The 20,305-nt window shown below is 43.3% G+C and overlaps 1 protein-coding gene across 1 annotated transcript in view; it reads left to right on the forward strand.

Moving 5' to 3' along the window:
* Nucleotides 1-760: 760 nt before the first annotated feature.
* Nucleotides 761-20,305, forward strand: part of TNS3 (tensin 3) — a 458,389-nt gene continuing 438,844 nt past the window's right edge. Inside the window, exons 1-3 of the mRNA XM_075588602.1 lie at nt 761-828; nt 3,872-3,967; nt 9,206-9,236. Of these exons, the coding sequence (XP_075444717.1) occupies nt 761-828; nt 3,872-3,967; nt 9,206-9,236 (195 nt within the window). The remainder of the gene's footprint in view (nt 829-3,871; nt 3,968-9,205; nt 9,237-20,305) is intronic.

The following is a 20,305-nucleotide window of genomic DNA, read 5'->3' on the forward strand; positions in this document are numbered from 1 at the left end:
AGGTCTCCGCTCCTAGGGTCCGGAATTCTGCATATCTGGCCACGGAACGGTGCCCCTGTGACAAAAGAAGAAGGGAAGATGAGGCCATATCCCGGCGTGCGGGAGTGCCAAACACCTGCTCAAACTCCTGTCGAAAGAGAGCGTAGTCTTGGGTTATCTCTGGCTGTAATTCCCAAATCGGAGCCCACGCCAGAGCGCCACAAATCAGGAGGGAGTACACATACGCCACTTTCTTATGTCCCGTGGTGAACTGAAGAGGCGCCATCTCGAATTGGACCTCACACTGGTTTAGGAAGCCGCGGCAGGCCTGCGGATCACCAGTGTAGGGTTTCGGCGCGGGTATCTTGGTCTCTGGGGCGGCTGCGCCAAGAGATCTGGGCTGAGACGGGGAGGAAGCGCTAGGTGATGCACCCTGGAGAGAAAGGTTGGTTAGCCGTTGAGCTAAGTCAGAGATTTGGGTAGACATGGTTTGGTTCTGTACCACCAGGGCCGAGAGAATTTGGTCTAAGGTAGGTTCATCAGTCTCGATCTGGTCTGCGTCGGTTGGACTCTCCATAATGTCACGGTAGTGCTGCCCGCAGACCAGACCCGTCCCTAGACTGAGGTGGAAAGTATAATACCACGCACCCGCAACAGAGGAGCGTGTCCGGAGTGTGGTAGATTCGTTGCCAGGCCAGGAGTCTTTAGTAAGGGAACCAAAGGTACTTGCCATGTCCGGAGATAGAAGTATCGTGGTGATTGCCGTAACCGGGGGTCGAGGATGCCAGAGGTCCGGGAGGTAGAGGAGCAAACCGAGATCGGGGGTGGAGAGAGACTGCGAATTGAGGAGTAAGCCAGGGTCCAGAGGGAGAGTAGAAGGCCAAGCCGGGTCAAACCTGAAGTACACAAAAGAACAAGAGCACAAACGAACACCAGCCCAACTAGCAGAAGCTATGCAGAATAATGATTCCCAGGGAGAACAGGGGTAATATATGTGGGAGAACCAATCAGGGAAGGAGGCAGAGCGGGGGGGGGGGGTGCCGTGGAGCGCCTTGCGATTGGTGCAGGCTGTAATTCTTGCCTGTGTTCAGCTGTGAAGCGTGAAGGCAGGAGCGGGGCTGCAGCTGTAGACAGGGGGCATGGCCAGAAGCCCAGAGGGGTGAATAAATTACTGCCGGAGGTGCGCGCTGTGTAAGGTCCTCCTGCGTGCGCCCCGGCAAGATGGCGGCTGCCCGAGCCAGCGCCGGGTGGGATCGCCGGGCACCACGCCGAGGACACGCCAGCGGGGAGCGAGGGGCAGCAGCAACAACCCCCGAGGCAGGTAAGGAGGTGTTGTGTGAGCCCTGCTTCCTGACACTTGCATCCAGTTTGATTGCGACAAATCTAATACAGAGTGCTTTTCCTGGTATTATACAGGTTAATAAGAGCTTCAATCAGACTTAGAACTATGCAACAAATTTTGACAGATTTATTATAAATCATTCTTCCTGGTAATGTACAGGTTATATGTATAGAGGGGGATGGGGTACAAAGAGAGTAACCCAGCAAGAACCTATTTGCACTCGCTTATCTCAAATAAATGGTTAGGAATAATTGAATCCTTGGGTGGAGCCCATACACCATTTAATAATACATATAAAACATTTTATTAACATCTATGCAAAGACACTTAACAACTAATGGTTAAAAATGATCAGGGGGTAGGTGGGGACAGAGGATAGCGTATATGGTGCCTCCTGTGTGTATATATACTAGTATCATGTGCGGAGTGAAGGTGAAGGAAACGGCGCTAGCTCTATTAGTGTGCACTTGTGTTATACAGTGAGTCAATAATAAAATCAAATGATTATACAACTTTGTGACGTGATTCAATAACGTGTAAAACAATATAAATGAGTTCAAACCCCCTGCTCAAAACCCGGCTGGTGGGGACTGGTTTCACTAGTCCCACAAATCTTCACTCTCCAACTGCAATCCAGGGGGAGCATAAAGGGAAATAGAACAGAAAACAAAGAACAATCTAAGTGCAGACAGTTTTTAAAAGGGTGTATAAATTTGTGTTGTCTTGGCTCCTATGTGTTGCCTACTTACAAGATGTAAGTCAAAAACAAGCGGTTTTGACACACAATGGTCTCTGCTAGGAGGATTTCTTAACCAGGTAGTGGGATCTCCAACTCTCAGCTCAGCAGTAGTGTATATGTAAAAGAAATAATACCATAGTGCAGACCAGTAACAATAAAAAACTCGACTTTATAGGGTAAAAATAAACACTTACAATAAAAACAAGTGGTTAAGGCATGTATCACACTGATAGTGATTGAGGAGAGAAAATGGTTAGCTCCAGGCTCACCCGCCTCCTCCGGTGTGACTGCGTGTGGACCACCGCTCTCTGTGGCCTTTCACCTCCGCTGGTGACCGCTGTCTCGCCGGTCTAGTCCCCTCGTAGATACCCTCTTGTGTGGGCTATTCGGCTCCCTTTGCTGGGTGTATACAGGTGCTGCAGAGGACTTGGACTCCAGCTCTCTCACCGGTCGATGGTCCCGCCTTGCTTGCTCCGATGCGTCACTTCCGCTTAGTCCCGATGCGTCACTTCCGGTCGCGGCTGTGTGAGTGTCAGCTCCCAGATCTCTCCTCTCTCTCCTCTCTCCTCTCAGGGCGGCTACCACTCTACGCGTTTCGCCAGGTGTGTGGCTTCCTCAGGAGTGTGGACACTCCTGAGGAAGCCACACACCTGGCGAAACGCGTAGACCATCGACCGGTGAGAGAGCTGAAGTCCAAGTCCTCTGCAGCACCTGTATACACCCAGCAAAGGGAGCCGAATAGCCCACACAAGAGGGTATCTACGAGGGGACTAGACCGGCGAGACAGCGGTCACCAGCGGAGGTGAAAGGCCACAGAGAGCGGTGGTCCACACGCAGTCACACCGGAGGAGGCGGGTGAGCCTGGAGCTAACCATTTTCTCTCCTCAATCACTATCAGTGTGATACATGCCTTAACCACTTGTTTTTATTGCAAGTGTTTATTTTTACCCTATAAAGTCGAGTTTTTTATTGTTACTGGTCTGCACTATGGTATTATTTCTTTTACATATACACTACTGCTGAGCTGAGAGTTGGAGATCCCACTACCTGGTTAAGAAATCCTCCTAGCAGAGACCATTGTGTGTCAAAACCGCTTGTTTTTGACTTACATCTTGTAAGTAGGCAACACATAGGAGCCAAGACAACACAAATTTATACACCCTTTTAAAAACTGTCTGCACTTAGATTGTTCTTTGTTTTCTGTTCTATTTCCCTTTATGCTCCCCCTATATACTAGTATCACACAGGTATTTTTCTAGCACCAATGGATCGGTCTGATCGATATACTGCTTTATCTATTCCCTAAGTGGGTTGTGTATGGCAGCTTAATACATATACTGCACAGAAAAATACTCGACCTGCTTCACACCGCATCAACCAGTGCTCTGTAACACGTGTGTATGAATATGAGTATAACACTAAGTGCACTCAGTGGCTGACACAGACGATCGATTCAACCGGGTAAAAGCAACCTGCTGCGTCAACGAATGTATATAGTGAACAACCCTATTTAGGTGAGGGCTCACAATTGGCTCGATCGCACACAGGTACAGCTTAACAACGTATCCCACCTGGTCAAAATACAGTCTGCTGCAGCATGCATATAGAGTACACACAGTGTACAATTATGTCCCTTAGTATAATATGGGACCGTGAAAACAGACCGATTTCAGCGGATATAGGCAGCTAGCTGCGTCATCCAGGATATGCAACATACACCCCAATCTTAATAATAGCCTATTTTAGGCTCGATCGCCAACTTGCGATCCTGCTGGGGAGAAGGCATACAACCTGCTCTTTCCATCTCTCAGGTACCACTCCGACCCCGCGCCACCTGATGACGTCATAGTGGTGACATCTAAAAACGAAACCGACGTACGTTTCGCGCCGCCTGGCGCTTTCTCAAGGTAATGCAGGCACTGCTTGAGCGTCATTTACTCTGTGTTTTATCTAGGTTGGCTGGGGTGCGTCTTTCTAAACAGCCAATCATTATCGGCGAGGAAGCATGACGCGGGCATATAGAGACCCGCCCATTATTAGTTTGGCAGATGTGATGCTCTTAATGCCCTATTAAACAAGGGGATATTCCTTAAATGTGGTCCAGTTAGTATATCATAACAATGAACCTCATAGGTGTAAGTACACCCATGTGATAGTGTCAACAGAAATGGTATGCCATGGATTCAGCTGTATGATTGTGTGCAACATGCACATGTGATACAATGATTAAGGGCCATGATGTGATGGACCAAAACTGCGGATGGAGGATCCTAATACATATATATCTATGCATATACCCATGTATATACACATATATACATGCGTATATACACGTGTATATGTAGATGTCCATGTGTGGCGTAGGATTGTGTGGTCCTTAAATCGGCCGCCTCTAGTTGCCAAAACGACCAAAGGGAGTTTTAGAAACTCCGACTGTATACCCAGAGCCCCCAAATCAGAAGCGAACGGGTGCACCGTTATGTGCGTGTGTAGGACTGTAAGATCTTAGTTTCGCCGCCTCTAACAGTCAATACGGCTATAATGAGTTTAGTACTCAAACTGTATTTCCCAGAACCCCAAGATGTAAAGGTACATTAGTATTCCGGTACAGGTTATTAAGAATCTATTTTAGTGTTAGAACCCTTGAGACGTGGTCTGTCTTGGAGGGGCTCAAGGGCTTACAACACTTTGGCCAGAGTTAAACTAAAAGACCATTTTATTCAAAAGATATCTATATATATATAGATATATATATATATATATCTATATATATATATATCTATATATATTTATTTAGGCACTGTACCGTGTATTAGTGTCTTTGGATGTAGCACTGAGCTCTGTCTGTGTTTCATTTTCTGTCTCTGGTTTTAAATATATATTGTCATGCTCAGTAGCACTCCTCTTTGACACTTATATGCATATATATATTGTGGTTATTTTGGGGGTTCAATATGAGCTTGTGGGGGTCCTGTGTAGTTCTAATACCGCACAAAATAAGCAGGGTTAGTTCGGAATGGGAAAAATTGCTACAGCCAACTTGCCGCCATCTGTCTTGCCACTAAGATAAGTTATTCATGGATTAACTTTAGGGGTTAGGGTAAAGAGTTAAGGTTAGGGATTTTAGGGTAAAGGCTCCAATTATGGGGTTTAGGGTAAGGGTTAAGGTATAGCTTTTTAAGGTAAGGGTTAAGGCTAGGGGTTATAGCTAGTGGTTTTAAATTAAGGGTATAGATTTTAGAATAAGGGGTTAGGGTAGGGACTCAATGTTATGGGGCTTTTGGGGTAAAAGGTAAGTATATGGGTTATCTTCGTGGTGAGATGGCTGGCGGTGAGCTGATTTTGGCTGCTGATCAGCAGTGGCATATTGATTGCAGAGGAGTGACTGTGGCACGTTGTCTTAAACTGGAATGAGTTAGGGGAGTTCTGTTTTAAAAGAGTAGTCCCATTTTGAGTAGTAATAAAGTTAAAGCACTCAATCATGTAAATACATTGTTTAGCATTTTAAATGTAGAACATATACCCCAACCCTCTAGGAGATACTGCTTCAGCTACAAGTGTTTGTGGTGCGCATACCTGTGAGGGTCAGGAGAGCTGAGTTAATCTGCGATGGGTTGGAGATCAGGACAGGCTTTTGGTGTCTTCTGGGTTCGGCGTTAGCACCTCCAGCTTCAGTCTCTCATACCCCAGCCCAATTACTGCAGCTCAAGCAGGAATATATAAAACAAGGGTTTTTTTGTGCAGTCACTGCATAGATGGCATTACAGCGGTGCAGATGCTGATCAGAGGTTTCCAGGCATCAGGATGGTGCATGGACCTCAGGTCATATTGAGGCCTAATTGTCAGACTTGCAGCTTTTGTGGCAGCAGATGTTCCCCAGCCCCTTTGGGGCTAGAGTGGGCAGACTCATCCCTGATGGGAGAGACTCACAGCCCTTCCTCCGGTCTCAAACTCCAGACTGGACTGCCCCACTAACTTTTAGCACTTCCCCCTATCAAGAAAGGGAGGGCATAGTGTCTGTACCACCATTGGCTACACACATGCCATGTCACCTCCTCTCATGTCAATCAGAGGATAGCCCCAGATCATTCTGTCACAGCCTGCAATACCTATCAGGGCTTGTGTGACAGGAGGCAGGAAAGCAACAGGACCAGCCATGTTACATAAAGATAGTTTCAAAATTAAATATGTGTTTAACAGTTTAATTTGCACTGAAAGTTTTCCTGTGAAAATCACAATGGGCACACATTACAGATATGCCAGGATGTAGTTACTAGGGCATTGATTTTCAACCGGGGTTACGTGAGCACCCCTCAGGGGTTCTGCAAATGAAAGGGGATATTCAGGGGCAGCTGGGACTAACTACTCTCCCAGCTGTCTGCAGCACCCCACATAACAGTGACCCGGTGGCTCCCGAGTTCAGCAGCAGCTGTGCCGGTCACTGCTATTCTTCCTCTCCCTGCCTGCTACGGTCAGCACCGGAACTCGCATCAACTCCCGGCTGAGGCTTCGCTGCCTGCACTGCATGCGCGCCTGCGAGACTGGGGGCGCATGCAGCTGAGTTCCCCGGTCTGAAGAGAGCTGCAGGGGGCAAGACAGGGGGGGGGGAGTGACTGGGGCACGGCCATGACATCACCTGGCAGGTTCGCCCTCATTGGCTAAATCGCCTTGGGTCGTGGCCTAGCGCTCCGTCGCTAGGTCTAATCACAATTTTAATGTGAGTTTGAAAAACGTGCAGCGCGGTGGCCCCCCCACGCAGCGGCCAACATAGCGAGAGGCGGCTCTTGTCCCCGCAGCGCCCAACATAGCGAGCGCTGCAGTAGCCAGTGGGCACCAAGCCTAACATGAGGGAGAGGAAGAATCGGGTAAGAGTGCCGTGTGCGCTCTCAGCAGGGGTGTGTGTGTAAGTGGGAGAGAGAGAGTGTGTGTGCAAGTGAGAGGGGTGTGTGTGCAAGTGTAAGGGAGAGAATAAGGAAAGACGGAGCGGGGCGGGGGGCGGCAAGAGACGGGAGCGAGGGTTGAGGTTCCCCAGAATTTCACAATTGAAATCTGGGGTAACCTAGCCAAAAAAAGGTTGAAAACAACTGTAATAGAGGCTTCTTCTACCTGGCTCAGTAAAGATTTAACATATTTCTCCAAAGTATGACTGCAAAATAAAGTATATGATCCAAATAAAAAAGGAAGTAAAAGTAATTTGTAAAAAAAAAAAAAGTTTGATTATACTTTAACATTGTGCTAGGGGTTTGACATTGTGAGCTAATATATTTCAGTACATGCCTGCAGTGAAAAACAAAATCCCTCCTGGGAAGTCAACTACAGTTTAGTAAATGATTGTCAATGATCACAGTGAGAAAAAGCATATGCCCAATAACAAAAAAGTTAAATACTAGGCTGTTTTTCTTCTCTTTCTTTTATTTCACACTATCTTCTAAGTGTTTCCTCTGATTTCGTTTACAATTACTTACAAAGCAGTGTTGTCTCACAAAGCTTTTAACAGTGATACAATGTTGTAGGGGCATAGTCAATCATAAGCTGCCAGGGAGGAAACAAAAAGATTCTGGCAACAATTTAAGGCACTAACAACATCCCTTTAGTGCCTGACAGCCCAGTTGATTTGTTACAGTTTTGTTTATTTTAATATACTAAACTGCTTTTTGGTGGCCTCTTTAAATAGACTACATTTGCACATCGGATTAAAACATGATTATTGTATGGTGTAAATAATGTATACTGTGGTTTTAAAACAATGAAACATAATTTAAATATAGTAATGATAAATATTCATTCATTCGCATTTATGAGTTCCATTGATCAATTCCTTTTTCAATATGTTTTTCAATCACATTTTCGACACCTCACACAAGTGGTCTTCATTGATAAGACAATATTATAAAGCTATCTGATATTTTTCTCTCTTTTGCTTGTGTTGACTTTACCCAATGTGTGGAAGATGTAAGTCTTTTTGGGAGGAGAAAAAACAGACTTTGGGGTTTGGCGATAAACTGTAACGGATTTAGAGACATCTCATTGCTTTTGAAAGAAATAGTGTACTCTATTTACAGAAGAACAGCTTAGAGAAATCAATAGAACTTTTTTTTTTTTTCAAAATAGAATATGATACTGGTGCATAATCAACATTAAAATAAATAAAATAGCCAGACATGATGCTAAATTGTTTAACCTAATTTCAAAACGTTGTTTTTGAAGAAATCCATTTTAAGTCTAAGCTGTGAGCTAAATATAAACAGAGATCTATTGATGAAATTATTATTTTACATTATTGAAATCTTTCATCTTTCAGACCTCTGATTTCAAAGGATTTTTGCGAAAAGGGTATTGGCAGCTTTAAACTGTTGCAGAAACCTCCATGCCAGTGAGCAAAGATTGCATTTTCATGTCTTCCACTGCATGGTCCCCAAACATGTTTAATTCACCTGTAGAGGAAACCAAAATATACATTCTAAATACGCACGTGCTTGACTGATCCTGTAGCTATTAAATATTCATAAGGAGCACGATTTATCATTTCTCTTGAACTAGGAAGTGTCACCGCTATTGTCGTGCACCAGCAGACCCCGTTTTAATTGGTGCTCATAAGAAAAATAAATGTGTGTTTTTCTTTAAAAGACAAAGGGATACATCACTTCAATCAATTCATTTCAAATTCTGTATTCCGACTTCAGTATTCAAGCGCTGTGGTTGTTTAAGGAAAAATAAATGATATAGAAAGTGGTTCAGAGGAAAGGATAACTGCCTCAGTCTGGAAGTGAGAACAATGTTTTCCTCCACAATCCTGTGTAGACACGAGGTGGGAGGAGAGTAATCTCTGGCTCTGCGCCACTGCAGGGGGAGGTGGCATCTTCCTGGAAGCGCCAGCACATAATAGGAAAGGGAGGGAAGGGAAAGAAACTCAAGTTAGTTGTGCTGACTCTCCTGTTACAGCTTTGGAAACTTCGCTTGCAGGGGGAAGGTCTGAACAACAAGTGATCTTTTCTATTGTTGCATTATTTTTTGCCACCAATGTGCCTAGGAGGCAATAATTTATTTTTAATAGACTTTGATTTTTCTGGATTTCTTGAATTTCTGAACTAGGTCTTTCAACTCCTCCCCCGGTGACTTGATCACTAACGTGCTACATTGGATAGAGCAGGTCTTATTTCCATCTGCTGGATCAAGGTAAAGTGCAGCAGTATTTTCATTTTTATTGACTGGGTGGTTCAATCGATATAAGCAAAACCTGCATACTGTTTAAATATTTTGCAATCATTCCTTTTTGCAATATATCGGAAAAATCGCATATATCCACAATTCCAAGTGTCCCTGCATACAGATTTGTTGGCTAGACGCCGGATGAAGAGTAACATAAATCATAGTTCAGACTGTTGCGATTTAAAACGATTAAAGTCCACCTTTCTGTAGTGTGATAGATTGGGTGGGCGTTTATATATCCTGCAAGATAAAACAAAGACCTGTGATTTTTGTTCTCTCTATTCTTGGGGCTTTGTGTTTTAAAACTGAAGGTTATTCCTCTTTTTATTTGGAGATCAAAGCAGACCTTTCTCACCCTTTTTCCCTTGCAGACATTAATCCAGTCAGTGACATAACAGCCCTGTTTCTGAACAATGACAGGTCAACTTTGTTTTTCTTGAGACTGGCATTATTGTTTTGCTTTCTTTCATTAGACAATCTGGGGCCTTTTTAAAAAGTGGACAAAATATTGCCAGTGGATTTATAATAGCATTTCTAGATCAATTAATTTTATAATGTTGAGATTAGTTAGAAGGTTGAAGGTGTTAAAAAATCAAGTTTGATACTTATTTATTGTAATCACTTCAGAAATCATTTTTTTAAGGTGCTGCAGAATGTGTCCCATTGTTTGTCTGTATTTTATCACTGTCCTAAAATAAATTAATTTTCTCATAGCAAAAAAGAACTGAAAGTATTGGTTAGATTTATACCTTTTTACGTGTGTGTGTGTGTGTGTGTGTGTGTGTATATAATATATATATATTATATACTTATGTATAATTTAAACATGGAAAATTGTAAAGATGTGTTTGAAATCTGGCATGTTTACCAGCAATGTTAGAAAATCAATAAAAAGAACAATGAGAAAAAGTTGTATTTGGTGCCTCTCAGAACGATAACGCTGTATATAAAATATTTATTTTCATTGCGCAAAGCCACTGCATCAGTTACATTGAACCCTTTTGCTGCCAGGGAACCAACAGAAGGGTTCAATGTGTTGTGGATTGTCTAGTTTCATTCTAAATAATGAGTAATTTCCCAATCAGATGCACTGTATTTTTCCACATCACATGATTTCAATCAGTAAGTAAAAAAGAGGAACAATGTTTTATCAGATTGGTGAAAAACTATGATGACTATTTCCTTTTGCAAGTTTTTCAAACTTTACAGATTTAGAATGTGATGTAGGAAGAGACATTAACTGTAATGCTGCTATTCTATAAAAATGTGACAGATTAAAGCTATAGAGTCAGCTGTTTCTTGTTAGATCAATTTGCTAGTTATACAGTAACTGACATACACTTTCTATTGATTTTTATAAGAAGGCACTATCCACATTGGGGATAAAATATATATTTCATGAGAAACATGCATGAAAATTTAAATTCTTTGATATTGTGTGGGTTCAGTTTAATGAGACGACAACACCGCAATTTTCAGTCTTTCGAATTCTCAAGGAGAAATTACGTTATTTGTTGTGTTCCACTGAAAGTACAATTGTTATCCGCATAATATCCTTACAACAAGACCCTGAGTTTGAGATGGTTACAAAAGAGACTAAAAGTGATGTTATATTTCTTAGAAAATGTGTAGATGTAGCAGATGTTGGGGCTATCGCAATATTTACGTGAAGATGTAATGCAGCACCATTAAAAACAGTGGTAATGTGCACGTTTGTCATTAACATGTCCTATATCTAATCATGGAAACTAGCGTTAATGGGAGTAAGACCTTTAGAGCTCAAAAGGCTAGCAAGCCAATTATTTGTGGTTGGAAAAGCAGTTGACTATGCAAATGTCCACTATAGTTCAGAACGTTGCCCCTATTTTTGTAGGTATTGTGTATAAGCAAAAAATATGCATTGGATTCACAAAATTCTGCCCTAATCCGGTGTTAACTCCCATGGACTTGAATGGCAGTTTAAGGGCTGTTCTATAGTGTGCGCGGCAGAGCCTGTGCGAATGCCCGTGCACGTGCCGCACGCTTTTTGTGTGTGTGCTGAGCTGTGAGCAGGTACTGTGTGTTTGTGTGTGTAAGTAATTTTATTATTTAAAAAAAAAACACTTCTTTTTAAAATTAACAATGTGCAGACACATACTTATACACATAACACACACACACACACACACACACTATATAGCAGCCCTAACGCTGGATTGCTGAGCAATACCGTGCGTTCGTTGCTTGCATTAGGGAATCTCCCCCTTTGTTATTAAATTTTAGTTTAAAAAAAAAAAGTAGATTTAGAAATTAAGTAATAAAGGGTACTGTGACTTTTCTTTAACCTTTTTTATTAACTAGCATTGCAAACTTGTTTTCGTATTGCATGAACTGTTGCAGAAGTCCAAATGAACATACCACTTTTGCACAGAACAAGTCTCATCTATCATTTTCTGGTGTCATAGCTTAGTCACAACATCAGTGCAGTTTTTGTTTTCAATCTCAGAATAGTCCATTTTATTTATATATATATATATATATATATATATATATATATATATATATATATATATCACTGGTGTGCTTATCGTTTAATGCATCTCAGTAACTATGCTCCACTGGTACTGTATTTAGTAGACTAGAAAACAAAATTATTATATGGCCCCACACACTTTAAAAAATAATAATTTTTTTGATCTTTTGCACAGTCCTAAACATGGGAAGTTCTTTTCCACTTCTTTTTTTGGCATGAGCCTTGCCCTTCCTGTTTTGCAATCTGTCCCTAAAATATAAACTGTAGAAGAAACAATATATAATCTGGTATTTTGCATTTTACAGAAAAGTGATCTGATCTCAACTTGTTTTTAATATAGGGCAAGAACACAATATATAGTACATGCATGTCATGTTCCCTACTGTTACATCCCTTTGTGGGAACACTTTGGCAATTTTATTTAGACTGGGTAAAGATACTTATAATTAGATAATTTCTCTTGAAATTCTCGCTGTGATAGCAATTTACTTGAAATATGTTAAATACCCACTTTATATGTGCTGATACATTTTCAGGAGCACTATCCTAGTATAAAACTATATACAAGGTTTTTTTTTATTTTCTGCTTCAAGGAATCTTTATGTTCTCCAGGTTTTTGTCCTTCTCTTGTGTTGATACATAATTAGCATTATCCTTCCTTGTGGGAGCATGCCTTTCCCATTCTAATCCAAGCTCTGGCTCCAACATGGGGTCCCCGGGGTAAACAATCATGTGATAAAAGGATTGAAGTAATGAATTGCATTGAGCCTCAGGTGATAGATTGAATTGCACTGATAATCTAATGGACAGGTGTGTTGACGAAACCCTGCTGCGAGTCGACCTTTATGGAAAGAAAGAAGATCCTTATAACCTTTTAGAATTAGGGAAGTTCTGTAGGGAATGCTAGGTTTGCAAAGTATGGGCTGCTATTTTGTGTGCGGCCGTGCCTGTGCGAAAGCGTGTGCACGTGCCGCACACGTTTTGTGTGTGTGTGTGTGTGTGTGTGTGTGTGTGTGTGTGTGTGTGTGTGTGTGTGTGTTTTCAAATAACTAAAACCTGTAATAATTTTTTTTAATAACGTTGAACACACACACACACACACACATTTTCAGCGGCGCGATTTCTTTCTTTTTTTTTTTCTTTCCCCCTGTTGGCCGGTTCCACTCTTCTTGCCGTGCGAGCGCCATTATAGAAAGGCTGACTAACGTCAGCCAACTATAAATGCCGCGCGCGCCGCACTATAGAACGGTCCTAAGGGGGAAGGCTTGGATGTGTTTTTGGCTAACTGTTGTTCACATTCTGGAGGTATAGATAGGCAGCACAAGTATACAGTAGAAAAATAAGAAGGTGTAATCCATTTACTGTAGGATTTTTGTTTCTTTACAACCTTTGGTAATAAAAAGATAAGTATTGTTTGGAAACGCAGTATTGCAGCTTGGAAATTCAAGTCTCATACAAGCAGGATTTGTAGCTCTTTGGCACATTGCACTTTAACCCATTGACAGATTGAATGTTAATTTACGGCAAGGGAACTTCTGAGGGTGGCTTGTTTGGGCAGAGATACTTTTTGCTTGACCTGTTTATGTTGGTTTCTCAAGACTCCCCATTTCTAAATATATAAAAAAAAATACCTTTTTATATACGGTGTTTATACAAGCGTAACGGGTATTCCCCCACCCAATCGCATATATTGTGTGTGTGCGGGGAACCTAATGTTACCAGGTGTGGTGCGTTATACCTGTCAGGCTCACAGGAGGCCTGAGCCTCCGCTAGTGAGAGCCTGGGGTGAATCTCTGGAAAGTTCTGGTTTTCAGCGCCTCCACCTATGTAGGGTTCTAGGAATGTAGAAGGTTGCCTACACAGGACCCACATATACAATAAGCACATACACGGAGATGTATATAACCACTTTACTGTAAATGCAGAATAATCACACACTTTACTGTAACCACTATGTACTTTATAATAATACTTCCCCTAGAGGATAACTCCACAACATATAATGCAGTCCAAAGTGTCACTCCACTAGGAGTGTACCTTACACCCACCACCGTGTACCCCCACACCGTGTCCACAGTTAACCCTTTTGTCCCGTGGTCAGCGCTGCCACTATGTGAGAGTATAGGTATATAGTTAGGTGATTCGTTGGTGCACTTATAAAGGTACCTGCCGAGTGCTCCTGCACTCGGGCCTGCAAGCAACTTCGAAAAGGATCTGCCGCGTGGTGATCCCGTCTGTGATCCGGTCCTTCCTTGCACGAGGGTCCGCCAGGGGCGATCCCACCCAGGAGATAGTCTCTGTCTCTTTGGGCATAGGCTTGAGCCCAAGTCTCTTCTCGGGGAGCGCAGCGTCCGCTGGATCCCTAACTACAATTGATACTAATGTGACAGCGTCCCTAACCTAGGGCCTGTCCCTGTAGCACCACAAGCTGTGAGGGGCTCAGGACCTAACTGGGGCCTAGGGGGCTGCTGGCCTAATGCAGTGGGTCACAGACCCCTGCACTCGCCTCCTTCCCCTAGCTCTTCTTGGTACTGACTGACTAGCGTGGTCCCCAGCGCGCGAAAAGTATCCAATTCTCTGAGTAGGGGGTTCAGCCACCCAATTGGCTCCCTGATGCCACTTGACCTAGCCCCTGTGCATCCTGGGGGCTGTAGTCTTCTTGGGAGCTATTCTCCCATTGGCCGCCTCGCGCGCACCTCGTCTGCGCATGCGCAAAGCTCCCCTTGGGCCGCCGGCTGCAGAGACTAACTGCGCATGCGTGAGCATTTACAATGGCGGCCCCCGCTAGCCGGGTGTGCCGCAGAGCCTCCCGAGGCTCAGAACGCTCCCTGCTCCGCCCCCCACCTTTTGGAAGCAGCCGGCGGGTCCGTTGTTGGCTCCGGCGGCACCCGCGACCGCGCTGCCACAAAGGAGGGGGGTCTCTGGGAGCCGCAGGGACCGGGGCTACACTAGGTTTGCTTTTTTTTTTTTTTTTTTTTTTTTTTGTGGAAAAGTTAGTTACTATGATACGTTTTTGCATTATATGCTACACTATGCCATTTTAGTTATCACATTAGCCTGACAGTCACAGAAATCCACTGCAATGGAAAAAAGTAAATGTGACACATGGATTGGGAAAATATCAAGACTGCCCCTTCTTTGTGTCAGATTCATTGAGTGGGGTGACAGGATGCACAATTAACATGTATAGTATCTTTTTATCCAGGGGTGAGCAAACTTTTTATGCGAAGCCCCCCTTTTCACACATGAAATTTCTCGGGGCCCCCTCAGCCTGATTGTGATCAAAATCACATGAAAAAAATCTTTATTAAACTGTATACAATGTAAATACAAATATGTCTAAATACATATTTCAACAGCTCGCGCTTGCAAAATTAGGCTGCTGCCGCTGAGAGCGGTGACGTCACCAACTCTCCAAACATGAGCACAGGGTGTCCTGCATAATTTCGCAAGCATGAGCGGGCGGGCATGGATCGGGCTGTGTGTGTGTGCATTGACTGCTGCCGAGCGCGCTTCAAAGTCAATTTTGTTTGTCGCACCAAGCTTGGGAGAGGGTACGTGCACAAAGGCAATCCCTTTTGGGGGGGCATTCATCCACGTCTTTGCTACCTCCCTTCCTTCTTCTCCCCCCCCCCTCCTTTTTATTTATTTATTTTTCTCTTTTTTTTCCTTCCCCTCCCTTTTTTCCTTCCATTTGCCTTTCTATTTTCCCTTCTCTTTGACTTGCTGTCCCCAATGTCATCCTCACTCCTACCTACAGTTATGTATAATTTTTTTTTTTTTTTCCATTTTCAATGTTGTGTTCACTTTTTTTTTTTTTTTTAAATATAATTGTACATTCTTAGTATGATTGATATAGTGGCATCCTACCCTTTCACTTGCAGAGGATCGCAGCGAAGCAGGTTGCCAGCAGAGGAGAGCAGGAACACAGCGCTATCGCAGGACAGACACCGTAAGGAGGGGCGTTTGACATCACAGCGCTGGGGCGTACTCCTCCCCCGTACCTCTGAAATCCCTGTGCGTGCACACACACCATCACGTGGTCGCCACCTGCACTATCCTGTTCGGCTGCCCGCCCGCCCGCGCACAGCTTCATCTTCGGCTGCCCTGCCCGCGCACAGATTTTTTGCCAGCCTGCGCCCCCACCATTTTGTGCACCGCTGCATACAATCACAACACACAGAACACATACTCAATCACAACACACACACTCAATCACAACCAACACAGACACAACACACACTCATTCACAACACCCACACAGCACACATAATCAATCACGTCACACGCTTTCACCTGTTAGTACTCAGCATGCTCCAGTCCCCGTGTACTGCGGGGAAACAGGCAGGAGAAGGAGGGACTGTCTGTGTGTGCAGAGAAGGCCCCACCCCTGCAACAAGGCCCCACCCCCACAGCAAGCCCCCGCCCCCGCAACAAGCAGAGAATCAGGAGCACAGAGCTTGTTCAGCCGCCCGCCCACGCACAGCGTCTGCCACCCCGCCGCCTGTGCCCCCCCCTAATTAATCTTGCGCCCCGCTGTTCTTATCAATAATCAATACTCTTAGATATCTCATAGCATGGGCAAAACATGAATAACATTAATGTAACCCATGCAACTGTGGTATGTTTACATTTTGCAGTTATCAAAACATGAACAAGTTGTTTGACCCACATTTTATATATAGTTATTGTATAATCTCTATATATTGTAAGCCTGCATGCCATATGATTGTTATTTTGGGTTAAAATACTGGTCAAACCTTTCATCACCAATTAAATGTTTTGGAAGTCAAACAAACAGAGAAGTAGAAATGTGTGTTGACACAATTTTGTATTTTGAATTCACTTGCCTGCAATGGATGACATTTCTTTATGACCACTTATAACTAAATTTGAAATATCAAATATGTATCTTATTTTGAGTCTACTTTAATGTTTTAGCCACATTCAGGATTCATGTCGTTTTAAAGCTGCTAGCTGAGAAGTGTCTGAACTTTACCTATTATTTCTCCTGTGTTTACTTTGGTTTCTTGATTGCCTTAGTGGGCAATGCAAATACATTGTTTTCCAGGTGTCAGCTACAGACTTTCATTACTAATCTGTATAAAAAAAGTGAGTAAATATTGACTGCTCACTCTAAAAAAGCACACACCCATTATGCATGCAATTTGGCATAGAAATATGTATTTTCAGTTCATAGAACAATAATTGCTGTGACCTTAATTTTAAATATAAAAAGATACAGGTGTACTCCTTGTATATCCATGTCATTAATTTGCATTCTCTTTGTGGGGGACACTATATTCCAAATAGAATAGGTGTGTATAAAACCTTTATTTAAAATGAACTCACAACATTTTACATGTGCAGCAAATTATTTGACTGCATCATTAAATTTAATATAATACATTATGTATTTTTGAGAGTAGCTATTGTAGAATTTTAAATAAAGAAAAATATATAACAATGTTTTGGCCACTTTAAATGAGCTGACAAAGTACAGTAATGGTTAGTTAGTAATAACCCATCCTAAATAACAAAAGATGCGTACCTTACTGCTGACGTCAGTTATATGGTTTCCTTTAACACATATTTCTGTGTTTATCACTTTTTGGAAAATTCACTTTTCAGAAATGTGTATTTTTTTTTACACTACCTGTCATGTCACACTAATTTAGGTTGTCTGAAAAAATAGGAAGGGAGACTCAATCAAACATCATAACTTAAGAGGGGTCAAGTGTATTCTCATTGTTTGAAGTCATCATTTCTTTAACATCTTTGTTTTAGCCCTAAACAGTTACATTTCTTTAATTTGGTCATTGTACCTTCTAAAGTTATGGGAATCACATGATGAGACTAAGCTTTAATGGGTACCCACCCTGTCTGTATATTTTAATGGCTTTTGCACGCGCCTAAGGGCTTGCTTTCAGGTGATGTTTAAGCAGGATTATGAGAATTGTTTTGCATAGAGCAGTTTGGCATTCTTAAAATAATTCAGCAGCTTCCTTAGCATTTGTTTTGAGTTGAAATGACATGTCAGTGTGACATTCAGTAGAGTTAGTGTAAATAAGTGCAACTATGGTACAATTTGCCATTCAATATCTTTACACTAGATAATGTTTGTATGGTAAGGATGAGTCCATAGTGACTTCAACCGTGCGGAGGCGCGCTGAGGGACAGCGGGTGCTTTCCCTGGCCTTAGTTCGCGCCCCGTCTGGGGGTGGGCAGTGACGTCACGGAGCTGGTTCGCCCTCATTGGGCGAACCGCTCCAGTGAGTGCTGAAACAAAAATGTTCTTGTCGGCTAAGCTTCCGCACGCCTGCGGAAGCGTGCGCAAGCCCCTGCTAAAGCCGCTCTCATTGCTGCTGCAGGGGCTCACGGCCAAGTGTGAGCGCGGGCGCTGACCATGCCCGCAGCCTAAGGCTAAGGCCCCGCTCCCTCCGTCAGCGCGCCCGCACTGCAGACAGGCGGGGCGCTGACATACACAGACCGCGATATGCGGTCTGTAGGGAGCGGGAGGTGGGCGGGAGTGGGAGGCTTGACGGGGAGGCGTGGCTTGAGCGGAGGGACCCGCTACTCTCCCCCCCCCTCCCTCCCTCCACGGGCTCGGGCTGGAGCTGCTGATGGTAAGCAACATACACACACGCAGGCACTCTCTCACGCGCACGCAGGCAGGCACTCATACACATACACACACAGAGGCAGGCACTCACGGACTCAGACACACACATACACAGGCACTCAGACACACACACACACACACACAGACAGACAGGCACTCACGCTGCTTTCACTCCACACTCCTCCCCGCTCCCCGAAGCCTCTCCTCCTCCCGAAGCCTCCCCTCCTCATTGGCTCACAGCCACACCACGTGACGCGTCAACGCTAGGGATTACCATTCTCTTGTATCCCCTAGCGGCTGACGCATCACAGCGTGTAGTAAGCTGTGCAGCCAGGGGAGACCGGGACCGGCTCCGCAGGATTCCCCTGCTGGTGGGGAACTCGCGTGTGGCCGCCCGCGCCGCCGGGCGCACCGGGTCCCAGGCCTAAGGCTTGAGTAGACTGTGTCAGTCTTCTTGACAGTATCTATAAGTGAACACTTTTTTCATATGGCTGTTTCAATAACTCTAAGAATGTAGTAATTTTAAATTCTCAGTTGAAGAGTTAGGCAGAGCGGTATACAGAAGTGACATGTGAAGGTAGAATCAGGAAAAACATTGTACTGAGAGTTTGATACATAACCAGTTGAATATACAAGTGACTTAACTGTTCCCTAAATTGTCCTACTGACACTTTCCAAACTGCAATAAAAAATTGGAGCTAAATATCTTTAAATATAGTCTCCTGTGGAAACTTCTATATCTTTTTTTTTTTTTTGGCACCATTTGTATCTCCCATAGTATGTGTGTATCTTTATCGGTTGCCAGGTATTGTAACTTTTTATACATGCATGTATTTTGATATTATGTTAAAAGGAAGGATAGTTTCACTATTTCCCAGAAATATCACTAGACAATCCCCACTTCTCAAACAGGATTGACCCAGCTGCCTGATGAACAAGTGAAATATGAGACACACCTGATTCTGATGATTGCCATACAAACAAGCTCATGAAGGCAGCACTTTGAGTTATAAAATTCCTCCATGCTGATTATTTTTTTTTTTTTTAAAAGCTGACTGACTTGTCTTGGCTTGTTTTTTTTTTTATTCCACACAACTGCTTTCAAAAATGAATTCTAGTACAAAGTTTATCTTTTAAAAAGAATAGAAAGCAACCACTTTACAATATCCCATTACCCCAGGGACTTTCTTCTGATTTTATATATTGCTTAAATTACCATTTCATTGGTATGAAAGTTCATGTCTAGAGGGACTTATGAAATGCTTCATGAATGTAATCTAGCTTTAATGAAATTCTAGTTTCCCAGTGGTGGCTAACTTGATCTAAATTCATTCTACAGGAAGCACGTTTTTAGTAAGCATCATCAATGTGTATGTGCTACTTTTGTCAAACTCCAAGTAAAACAAAATTATAGCAGCGACATTTGCTTAATCAATCTGGATTTAAGCAGCAATCCTGTTTTGTAGTCACAATAAAAAATAAATATTTCTATTTTTACCGTTGTAAAGTCCTATCGCTATTGTCTTTAGCAACTAAGTGCTGGGTGCACCAAACTCCTTTAGGCTATAATTCGTCCCCCTAACATACTGTATGAGGAGGGAGAATTTTTATTTTTTTTAAAGTATAGTCCCAAGTGATATCTATCCTATCTCCTCTGAAATGTTTCTTCCAACAACACTTGGTGAGCCACCTGTGCGCAAAAGAGCACACCTGATTTACCAACCCCTCATGGAGAGCAGGGGCAGGCATAGTGCTGGAAATCTCTCTCCCTCCACCAGCCATCGCGCGCCTCTGCTACCCGCTCTCCAGTCCCCTTTCGCGCTCCTCACTAAGTGGCACCGCTCGCTTTCAAAATGGCAGATTTATAGCTCTTGCTTCACGCAGGCCAATAAGCAGCCGTGA

This window comes from Ascaphus truei, chromosome 2, assembly GCF_040206685.1.
Source record: "Ascaphus truei isolate aAscTru1 chromosome 2, aAscTru1.hap1, whole genome shotgun sequence".
Lineage (NCBI taxonomy): Eukaryota > Metazoa > Chordata > Amphibia > Anura > Ascaphidae > Ascaphus > Ascaphus truei.